General features: G+C 43.0%; 1 protein-coding gene across 1 annotated transcript in view; it reads right to left on the bottom strand.

Annotated features, from left to right (window-relative positions):
• ttl (tubulin tyrosine ligase) overlaps positions 1–10738 on the bottom strand; it is a 42088-nt gene extending 31350 nt beyond the window's left edge. Inside the window, exon 1 of the mRNA XM_003227006.4 lies at positions 10076–10738. Within this exon, the coding sequence (XP_003227054.1) occupies positions 10076–10232 (157 nt within the window). The 5' untranslated portion in view covers positions 10233–10738. The remainder of the gene's footprint in view (positions 1–10075) is intronic.
• Positions 10739–12307: the final 1569 nt, after the last annotated feature.

The following is a 12307-nucleotide window of genomic DNA, read 5'->3' as shown; positions in this document are numbered from 1 at the left end:
TGGCTGATCCTTTCATCTAATATTCCTTCTGTCTTAAATGAATTACATATAAGGGGCTGGTGTGATTTGACTGTTGGACTATGACTCCAAAGACTGCCATGAAATCACCTTAGAGAAGTTGAACTGTCAAGAGTCAGACGCCAGTTACAAAACAGAGTTTATTCCGAAGATAAGCCAAAAAATAACATAAACACAGGAAATATCCTTGAAACACTTCACTTATCAGTGTTTCGAGAGTAGATTGGAGAATAATAACTCAAAAACTAGCCACGCTAATTTCCCATGCTGGCATTCAATAAAAAACTAAATAACGCTTCAATTCAGCTTTGGAAAACAAATAGAGTTAATTGCTGGAAAATAAACAAACTAGAAAAGCAGTAAAACTGCTTTCACGGTGCAGCTAAGCCGAGAGCCTCAAAGGGATGATGAATAGCCGTCGTCAGAAGAATCCAAGGTCAGGTCAGGAGGCAGCAGACATTCCGAAAGACAAACCAGTAGTCAGAAGCCGGGAGAAGTAGTCAGTCAGAGGGCGAAGACAGAAGCCAGGTCAAATTCCAATCCAGAGTCCGAAGAGGGTGCAGTCATCCAAACCAGGTCCACGAAAAGGCACAAAGATGGTATCAGCAGATCCGAATCACAGTCTAAGTCCAGTTTTCACGAAAGCACAGAGATCCCAATGGCGCCTCAGCAACACCTTGCCACACGCAAAGTGCAGTGGCCAAACATTCCCATTTTATTCCCCTTCCTCCTGGGTGACCAAACACTCACACCCAAACACCAGATGTCCCAAATCTACTCAGAGTCTGAACTCCACACAGCTAGAGCTCGTGGATCTGGAGTACCTAGCAATTCGTCGGAGTCCCAATCATCCTGCCCACACTTAGCCCCATGAACACTTAAAGAACCATCCTCCCTTCTCCAAGCATCCCAATTGGGATCAGCTCCTGCAGAAACCCCAGGTTCACAAGTATCCATAGACCCCAAATCCCCAGACATCTCCGGTGGCTGTGCCCATTCAGTGCCCGCTTCCCCAGCCACCACCTGTTCCTCAGCATCCATCTCCCCATCTGAATCTTCCTCAGAAGATCCCCTATATAGCTCTCTAAGTCGCTTCCTGCGCAACTCCTCCAGTGAACCCTCATCACGAGGGTTTTTTCTTCCTCTTCGAATTCCATCACCATCAACCATAATCCCCGAAGGCGCAGTCACAACATGAACTCTCTCAGCCTCAGAGAAAGGCAGTGGCAAACCTCTTCTGAACAAATCTGGCCAAGCAGACCCTGTGATAAGATCACATTAGGGTTGCTATAGGTCTGAAATGACTCAAAGGCACACAACAACAACACAATAACTGAGTTGGAGACAACCCAAAAATTATTTCCATCTATCTCTCCTCTCTGGGCTCTTTCACTTCAGATGTATTTTAGAGAATATGTTCCTTGAAGGCCAGAACTATGTCTTCACTGTGACGCATAATGAATGATATACAATATGATTTCCAGAAGGGCAGATGCATTAGTACACGGCACTAAAAATAAAGAGTCTTGTGGTGACCTTAAAACTGACAAATTGCTTGTGGCATACACTTCCATGGGTCAGAGACCATTTCACCAGATGCACAGAAATGATAATTTAGCAAACAGAATCTATTTGGGATGGGATGGCGTTTATGTATAGAACAGTGAGGTCAAACAGAATGAATATGCAAAAAAAAAAAGGTAGATCAATACTGCATTTATAGTTCTAGGCTCACTGATTGCATTTTCGATTCCAACTCACACTTGTAGTCTCAGTGCAGTTTGACATCATTTTCATTGCTATGCTCTAATGCTATGAAATCACGGGAGTTCTAGTTTTACAAGGTTTTTAGCCTTCCCTTCCCAAAGAGTGCTGGTGCCTCACCAGACTACAACTCCCAGGATTCCATAGCATTGAGCCCTGTCAATTAAAGTGTTGTCAAATGCATTAATTCTATACTATAGATGCGCCCATGGAGAGCCAAAGTAAATCCCAGTCTCGTAAACCTCATGCAAATAGGAACTGTTCACTTAAAAATTAATAAACTAACTTTTAAAATTATATACTTTTACCCAGCGCTTTGAAATGTTATTTGCTTTGGACCATAACTTCCATAGTATTCTATGAGAAGGCTCCATTGGCCATGTTAGCAAGGGAAAGGGGTTTCTGGGTATTATAGTCCAAAGCTTCAAAGCTCTACTGTTTCTCATTTGAAAATAATATTGTAAGTAAGCACTTAAGTGAACCTATTTACTCCTTTAAGCACCCTGCAATGCTTTGTCACAGTAGCTAAAGGGATTTCCTCCCCAAGATAATGTTTAGAAAGGAGATAATGGAAATTGTAGATGGCAGATTAGCTGGGAAGTGTATGGAAACCTAATATTGTGAGGCAGATTGACGAGAGCAGGAGGTGAGACCAGATGTCACTGAGGTTTTTAAAAAATGTTACCTTCCTTAAAATTAGAAGGAAGAATTTTATTTATCTCAATGAATAAATAGGGCAGTTCAGCCTTCCAGGTATTTTGGTCTTCAACTTCCACCTGTGAGGAATTGTAGGAGTTGAAGTCCAAAACACCTGGCTGGCCAAAGTTTGCCCCTGCCTGCCCGAATCTCAGTAAATGTGGAGGACTGACTGTATTCCACAGTATGTAGTGCAGTCATAATGTATCCAATCAAGTCATCTGGTCACATTATACAGCAATACAAGATGTTTGTAGCGTACTACTCAGCCTAATTTAAAAGCACAAGCTACTGAAATGTCTGCCTTACTTAAAAACAACAGCTGAGACTTATGTTGAGTGTAACGATTGAGCTGGAAAAGCACAGAACATAACCTTGGGGGGAAAGGACTTCTGCATGTGAGGAGAGGCACAGAACAACACATAGACTTTGCACATGGTCACAATCCCCAGAGGCTAATTTCCATGACATTGTTAGCCCTCTTAGCAGATGGAACACGTGGACTTACTTTGTTCGCCTAATCATGGTTATACTGACTTACAAATTAAAAGTTACAGTTTTGCATTCACTCGCCTCTGATTAAGTCCCATTGAACTGACTTCTGAGAACATCCTGAATTCACAGGATTGCCCTCCAAGTCAGTTTTCCATATGTTAGAATATTCAAAGTGACACAAGCTATGATTCTGCATGTTATTGCAGTTGTTCACTCATCTCAGCAAGAAACATGTGGCTTGGCCCGTTTGCTTTCTCATGTTCGTTCTCTTGTTATTTCTACTTCTTAGGAAAGCAGATGGGAATGCCTAGCATTGACTTGCTAAGTTTTCTTAGCCGCTTGAAACATTTGAGATTCTTTCCATTACTGTTACAAGCTAGCAGCAATCCCAGTCCACACAATGCATTTAAACAGGCTTATCTCAGTCTTGGAGCCTCCGGTGGCTCAGTGTGTTAAAGCGCTGAGCTGCTGAACTTGCCGACCGAAAGGTCCCAGGTTCAAATCCAGGGAGCTGAGTGAGCGCCCGCTGTTAGGCTCCGGCTTCTGCCAACCTAGCAGTTTGAAAACATGCAAATGTGAGTAGATCAATAGGTACCGCTCTGGCGGGAAGGTAACGGCATTCCATGCAGTCATGCCAGCCACATGACCTTGGAGGTGTCTACGGACAACGCCGGCTCTTCAGCTTAGAAATGGAGATGAGCACCAATCCCCAGAGTCGGACACAACTGGACTTAACATCAGGGGAAACCTTTACCTTTACCTTATCTCAGTCTTGCTTCATCCTCCCAGAAAAAAAAATGCTGGAAGAGACCTCAGGTCCATCTAGTAGCCCAAGTCATTGCTAATGTAGGAAATTTACTATTGAAGCAACCTGGATAATGGCAATTCAGATGTGTCTGAAGTCATCCAACAAATGGAAACTCCACAACTTCCAATGTGCTCTTTTCTGTGTGCAAACAGGTTACACTGCCATGAGCAGGCTACAGATCACCTGGAACCAAAGAACTGTTTTTGCGGGTCACACCCCATGTTAATTTTTATTCCTCCCCGCAATCAGAAACACAGAATATTAGAGTTTGAAGAGACCACATGGGCCATCTGGTCCAACCCCCTGCCAAGCAGGAAAAACACAATCAAAGTACCCCTGACAGATCGCCATCCAGCCTCTGTTTAAAAGCTTATACAGAAGGTGCTTCCACTACACTCTGAGGCAGAAAGTTCCACTGCTGAACAGCTGTTATGGTAAGAAAGTTCTTCCTAATGTTCAGGTAGAATCTCCTTTCCTATAATTTGAACCCATTGCTCCGAGTCCTAGTTTCCAGGGCAACAGAAAGCAAACCTGCTCCCTCTTCCTTATGACACCCTTTCACATATTGATATATGGCTATCATGTCTCCTCTCAACCTTCTCTTCTGCAGGCTAAACATGCCCAGTTCTTTAAGATGCACCTTCCTCATAGGACATGGTCTCAAGACCTTTGATAATTTTAGTCGCCATCCTCTGGACATCTTCCAGATTGTCAATATCTCGTCTAAATTGTGGTATCTAGATGATCTTTTACACATGGACTGTTATCGAGCCAGGTGCCCCCAATTCTGTATCTTTGCGTTTCATTTTTTTTCTGCCTAAGTGTGGTATCTTACATTTGTCCTTTTTGAAATTCACTTTGTTAGTTTTGGCCCAACTCTCTAATCTGGTAAGGTTCTTTAAATTTTGATCCTGTCCTCTGGAGTAGTAGCTACCCCTCCTAATTTGGTGTCATCTGCAAACTTGATAAGCACACCTTCTAAACCTTCATCCAGGTTATTAATAAAGATAATGAATAGAACTGGGTTCAGGACCGAACCCTGCAGCACTCCACTAGTCACTTATTTCCAGGATGAAAAGGACCCATTGGTGAGCATCCTTTGGGTATAGTCGCTTAACTAATTACAGATCCACCTAATAGTAGCATTGCCTGGCCCACATTTGCCTAGTTTTTTGAAAGAAGATCATCGGAGACTTTGTTGAAGGCCAAGATATGCTACATCCATAGCATTCCCTGAATCTACTAAGCTTGTAACTCTATCAAAAAGAAGTAAGATTAATCTGGCATGACTTATTTTTGAGAAATCCTTTTTGACCTTTAGTAATCACAGCATTCCTTTCTAAGTGATTACTGACTACCTCCTTAATGATCTGCTCCAGAATCTTTCTTGGTATTGATGTCAGGCTGACTGGACGGTAATTGTTTGGGTCTTCTTTTTTCCCCCTTCTTGAAGATAGGGACCACATTTACCCTTTCTCCAGTCTGCTGGGACTTCTGTTCTCCAAGAATTTTCAAAGATTATTGCCAGTGGTTCTGAAACTACTTCTCTTCAATTGTCACCAAAAGCCCTTTACAGCAATGGTTCTCAACCTGTGGATCACCAGATGTTTTGGCCTTCAACTCCCAGAAATCCTAACAGCTGGTAAACTGGCTGGGATTTCTGGGAGTTGTAGGCTAAAACACCTGGGAAACCACAGGCTGAGAACCACTGCTCTACAGGACACTCAGTCACATTCTGTCCTCCCACCCTGATCCTTTTAGGCACAGGAGAATCCTTTTTAAGGAACAGAAGTGGACAAGAAGTCACAGGTGACTTCTACAGCCTGGGTGTAGCCACTGAAAAGATAATCTCCCATATTCTCACCAAATACACTTGTAATCGTTTGGGACTGAGAGAAAGCCCTTCCCCAAAGATTTTAACATTCTCAAAATGTAACTTGGTGTAAAATATTAAGGTTGGGTTGGGCATTTCCTTGGACTTCTATGGGCGGCACCTATCAATCTAGAATTTGGAAGTGACAAATTCATTTCCAGGTTCAAAACAGAGTCCTCATAGCCTTAAAATGGAAAAATGCATTCCTTGAAACCTAGCATGGTTTTCCATTCTGGGTCTGATTTTTTTCCCCTTATAGCAAGGAGGTGGCTGGTCAAGGACTTTTAATGAAAATATCAAAACCCTTGTATTACACTGACATGGGACTGTTTAGATTATTTGTATTACAGCTCTCCTAAAGATGGGCTGAACTACCACAGAAGTGGCTCTCATCACACCAATCGGTTTCTCTACTTGGAGATGATGGAGAGTGTAGTCCAACAAATCTGAAGGGTAGTATTCAACCATGTACTGTATAGTCTATGTGCTAGTCTGCCATGTACATGTATGAATGGACGGGAGGGGCCGGGCTGTGGCGCAGGCTGGTGAGCAGCCTGCTGCAATAAATCACTCTGACCATGAAGTCATGAGTTTGAGGCCAGCCCGTGGCCGGGTGAGCACCAGTCAATTAAAAGAAAATAGCCTCTGCTCATTGCTGACCTAGCAACCCGAAAGATAGTTGCATCTATCAAGTAGGAAATAAGGTACCACTTATAAAATGGGGAGGCAAATTTAACTAATTTACGACATTGGAATGAGGAAGTGCCGTCACAGTGGATGATGAAGCAGCTGCTCCCCCTGTGGCCAGAATCGAACATCCCCTCAGGAGAAGGTTAAATTGCCTCTGCGTCTGTCTCTGTCTCGGTTCTATGTGTATATGGGCATTGAATGTTTGCCCTATATGTATATAATGTGATCCGCCCTGAGTCCCCTTCGGAGTGAGAAGGGCGGAATATAAATACTGTAAATAAATAAATAAATAAAAATCTATGAATGCTTATGCAACCAACCTCTCTCCCTTAGTTAGTCTCAAAGTGCTACACAGTTTGGCTGTTGGACTTTGGTTCTGGACACCAACACTCAGTTCCCTGGTCAGCCATTGAAAGTGCCTAAGTGACGTTGGGCAAGTCACATTCTCAGCCTTGGAGGGAGGCAACAGCAAACGTCTTCTGAACTAACCTTGCCAAGAAAATCCTCTGTTAGGTTTGCTTTAAGGTCGACGTAAGTTGCAAATGATTTGAAGGAACACAACAGTAATTCCAGACTAAAACAGCTATGTCTCTGAATTGCACAAACTCTGTACATGTCTTCTCGGACATAAACCCCGCATGAATTCAGTAGGAATTATTGGAATCTGTGTATGAGACGTGATTCACTCATATCAATATAAATTAGACTTGAATGTTATTGTCTCTTTCATTCCTATTGATAATTTAGAGCTGCCCATTGTCACAGTAATTCAGCCCTTGGAGAAAGCAATGGCTCAAGAAACCTGCGCTCTTTCATTCCATTTGGCAGACAGATTCAATTTCCATGAATAGCAATCAAAATTGCAAACAAATAAGACTAATACATAAAATGAATGAAACACCAACTGTAGTGTATAAACCATTTATATTCACTTTCAAAGTAAGTGACCTCGGAACTATCTGAACTCAGATACATATCTGCCAAACAATTACACATCTGCAATACAGCTTATTAGCCCATGAGCTATATCTTTGTGTTAAAGAGTATAAACTTTGAATTACTGCTATGGTTTCAACCCATTTTTATCTCAACACTATTTCCTCCCTTGAGAAAACTGTTTTCCCAATGTCATTTCAACAAGGGAGACTTTAAAAACTTTTGTACTATAAAGCATTCATAACACCAGGTTTCAGCTACATCATAATATTTCTTTAAAACTGGAAATGGATAATTTATGTCCACACTTTAATATTCACTTTCCTCCTGTTGTTAATAAAGGATAAATATACAGATTGAAAATTCAAAAAAAAAAGAGAGAGAAAATGTCATTCCTGTGCCATTAAAGACAGAGCTGCAGCGAAGACTGAGGTGAAGTTACCAGAAAAGAAGAGGTATTAATCTGAAGTTTGGGTGATTGATATCATGAGCATAGAATGCTCTGTCATGGTCGGAAAAGGTCTGTATCCACCAACCTTTCACATTTTGCCAAAAAAAGGATTTACAACCTGCCATAGGGAAGCTAGCTGGAGAAAATTTAACCACTTTTCAACTGCTGATTGAACATCTTTTATCTAGAATTCCAAAATATCACATGGGTGGATGAGATATTAACATCTTTGCTCTCTGATGGTTCAGTGTGTACACAAATATTGTTTCATGCGCAACATTATTAAAACAATTGTATAAAAATGCCTTCTGGATATGAGTATAAAATATATATAAAATGTAAATGGTGTTCATCTTTAGACTTGTTCTCATCTTCAGTATATCTCATTACATATGTACATATACGATAATGCAGACATTCCAGCATCCAAAAAAAATCTATAATACTAAAGAACTTCTGGTCTCAAGTGTTTCAGTTAAGGGCTACTCAACCTGTACTATGAATCAGAGAACACAAAAATTGACTTTTCAATAGCAAACTCAGTGATCAAATGTATAACAAGCAACTGGCCTCCATGTACAATTTGCTCAGGATTTTTTAAAAATCTTCTTTGCTTCCTTTAAAAAATCCCATCTGAAAATGTTTGCTCACACTCCTTGAGATATCATTATTCTTGAATGCCTTCAAGTTGTTTCCAACCTATGGCAAATCTAAGGTGAACCTATGATAGGGATTTCCTGGCACGTTTTGTCCAGAAGAGGCTTGCCATTGCCTTCCTCTGAGGCTGAGAGAAAATGACTTGCTCAAAATTATCCAGTGGGTTTCATGACCAAGCAGGGATTAAAACACTGTGTTGTTGAAGGCTTAAAGGCCAGAATCACTGGGTTGCTGTGAGTTTTCTGGATTGTATGGCCATGTTCCAGAAGCATTCTCTCCTGATGTTTCACCCACATCTATGGCAGGCATCCTCAGAGGTTATGAGGTCTGTTGGAAACTAGGCAAGAGGGGTTTATGTATCTGTGGAATAATGTCCAGGGTGGGAAAAAGAACTCTTGCCTATTGGAGGCAAGTGTGAATGTTGCAATTGGCCGTCTTGATTAGCATTAAATAGCTTTGCAGCTTCAGAGCCTGGCTGCTTCCTGCCTAGGGGCATCCTTTGTTGGGAGTTGTTCTCCAGAGTTGTGGTCCCACGCTTAAACCATTGTAATTATTACAATGTAATTTTATCTGGCCTTTCTCCTGGTATAGGGTCTCATAGTGATGCAATTATAATAAGGCAGACTTAAATAAGGCATAATGGTTACGTAGAAAAATGTATCCTTCTAAAGTGACCCCAATAACTGCAGAAATCTTCTGAATTTGTGTAATTTTTTAAAAAGTTATTTCTACAAAATCTTTAATGTTTAAATATTTAGGGGAATGCTCATTTTGTATAGAGATGACCCATCAGACTGATATGTCTATAGCTTATTTTGGGGCTGCTTTCCCTCCTCTGTCTCCTTTCCACCCCAAGAAACAAACCCTCTGGCTCACTTGCTAACAGCCAAGTCACTCCCTTGTCGCAGCAGACAACACCCAGATCTGGGATCTGCAGTAAGGATTTGGGTGTAAAGCAGCTCTGCTTTATACTCAAAGTACTCACCTTCCCAATCCCCACACACACAGAGAGATACACACTTGAACAGTCACATCTGTCAAGATAAGAAGCCTCTCTACAGGTTGGTATCAGCGTCCAATGAGATATGGAAGCCCTGTGCTCATTCACACAACCTGCCAAGAGGGCGTGTTTCTGGGCGCATCCCCACTGCGGAATTAATGCAGTTTGATTCTCTGTGTTGTCGAAGGCTTTCATGGCCGGGATCACAGGGTTGTTGTATGTTTTTCGGGCTGTATGGCTGTGTTCCAGAAGTATTCTCTCCTGACGTTTCGCCCACATCTATGGCAGGCATCCTCAGAGGTTGTGAGGTCAGCCTTGAATCATTTGTGGAATCATTGCCAAGTATAAATGAATGAGAAGCGTGTGGCATGCAAATGAATTTCTGAGATGTTTTACTCGGTAGATTTATCAGATCTATATCACAACCTCTGAGGATGCCTGCCATAGATGTGGGCGAAACGTCAGAAGAGAATACTTCTGGAACATGGCCATACAGCCTGGAAAACATACAACAACCCAGTTTGATTCTGCTTCAACTGCCATGGCTCAGGGCTATGGAATCCTGGAATGTGTTTGGCAGAACATGTAAGACTACAATTCTTAGCATGGCATAGCATTGAGCCACGGCAGTTAAAGTGGTCTCAAACTGCCTTAATTCCCCAGTGGAGACGCCTGCTTGCTGCTTACCTAGCCTCCCGAAAGGCAGCCTGTTCCTCTCGCCCAGCATGAGGTTAAACCGGGGGTTGTCTCTCTTCAGCCTTTTCCATTGTCCGGTGGAGAGGAGGATTTTCGAGACCTCCGCGTAGACGCTGCTGTTCTCGTCTCGGACCACAAAGGTATACATGTCTCTCTTTGAAAATAGCAAAACCAAGCTCTGTAGGTAGGCAATGAATGCGCAAAGCAAACCTCAGTCGGATCAGGACCAGTTGAGAAAGGGAGCAAGCAAACACCCTCTTTCCAAGAGCAGCTCCGAAAATAAAAATAAATCCAACTCCAACCACGAAGGGAGAGTCATAGAATCATCCGAGCTGGAAGGGACATCTTGATTTGAGGGAATCGAGGTCTGTATCCAATGCGCAAAAGGAGAAGCGTGGAAAGAAAGCACCAGTTGAGGAGGGTCTCGGGCGGAGGAAGGCGTGCGCCGGGCCAGCCCTGCCGGGAAATCTCCCCTCCAAGGCGGGCTGGGGAGGGGGCTTCCTCGGCCGCAAGTCTGGGGCTGGAAGAGGGGGAGGCCCGCCTTGCTCTGCCAAGAGAAGGGACCCCCTTTCCGCCCACAACCCGCGTGGGAAGCCAGTTTCTTCTTCTCCTCCTCCTCCTCCTCCTTCCCCGGTGGCTCCTCCTCTCCAGCCCGCCGTCATCGGCTTTCGCGGGGTCAGGGAGCAAGAGGCGGGCTTCAAGGGCCTGGGGCTTCCTAAGGCCGCCACCCCTTCGGACACTTCCTCGTGTTGTGGTGACCCCACCCACCCAGCCATAACATTATTTTCGTTGCTACTTCGTAACTGTCACTTTGCTACTGTTATGAATCGTACTGTAAATATCTGATAGGCAGGATGTATTTTCATTCACTGGAACACATTTGGCACAAAATACCCATATCTCCACATTTGAATACTAGTGGGGTTGGGGAGGGAGATTATTTGTCATTAGGAGTTGTAGTTGCTGGGATTTATAGTTCACCTACAATCAAAGAACATTTTGAGCTCTGCCAACGATGGAACTGAACCAGACTTGGCACACAGAACGCCAGTGACCAACAAAAAATACTGGATGGATTTGGTGGACATGGACTTTGAATTCTGGAGTTGTAGTTCACCTACATCCAGTTCACCTACATCACCTACTCAAATAATGATGGATCTAGACCAACCTTGGCACAAATCTCAGTATGCCCAAATTTGGTGGAGTTTGGGGAAAATAGACATTGGCATTTGAGAGTTGAATTTGTTGGGATTTATTGTTCACCTACAATCAAAGAGCCCCTTAAACCCCACCAATGATAAAATTGGGCCAAGCTTCCCACACAGAACCCCCATAACCAACAGAAAATACTGGTCTTTGGTGATCCCTCTGAACCCCACTCACAACACCCCCAGGGGTCCCGACCCCCAGGTTGAGAAATGCTGCTGTGGGCTATTTGGTATGCATGGACCTTGAGTTTTGGAGCTGTAGTTCACCTACATCACCTACTAAAATAATGATGAATCTAGACCAATCTTGGCACAAATATTCAATATGCCCAAATTGTAATGTAATGTAAATGCATCATGATCTTCTCCAAGGTCTCCTGTCTTCTCATTATGTGGCCAAAGTATTTCATCTTTGTCTCTAATATCCTTCCCTCCAGTGAGCAGCCAGGCATTATTTCCTGGAAGATGGACTGGTTGGATCTTCTTGCGGTCCAAGGGACTCTCAGGATTTTCCTCCAACACCAGAGTTCAAAAGCATCTATCTTCCTTCACTCAGCCTTTCTTATAGTCCAGCTCTCACATCTATAAGTTACTATGGAGAATACAATTGTTTTCACTATTCGGACTTTCGTTGCCAGTGTGATGTCTCTGCTCTTCACTCTTTTATTGAGGTTGGCCATTGCTCTCCTCCCAAGAAGTAATGTCTTCTGATTTCCTGGCTGCAGTCTCTGTCTTCAGTAATCTTTGCGCCTAGAAATTCAAAGTCAGTCACTGCCTCTACATTTTCTCCCTCTATTTGCCAATTATCAATCAATCTGTATATTTTAGAAAACATTTTCTTGATTTAAGCGGTTGGCGTGCTGGCTGATATCTGAACAGGGGATGGGCCGGAAATGTCACTGCCTTGGTACTTTCATTGCTGGTTGCTACTTCCCGGCAGACGTCAGGCGGTACAATGCTGGCTAAACAGTATAATTTCTCCAGCAGTGTAGGGCGTAGACATCCAGTGATA

This window comes from Anolis carolinensis, chromosome 1 (genome assembly GCF_035594765.1).
Source record: "Anolis carolinensis isolate JA03-04 chromosome 1, rAnoCar3.1.pri, whole genome shotgun sequence".
Classification (NCBI taxonomy): domain Eukaryota; kingdom Metazoa; phylum Chordata; class Lepidosauria; order Squamata; family Dactyloidae; genus Anolis; species Anolis carolinensis.
Note: the sequence above shows the minus strand (reverse complement) of the source record. Positions and strands in the feature narration are given on the sequence as shown.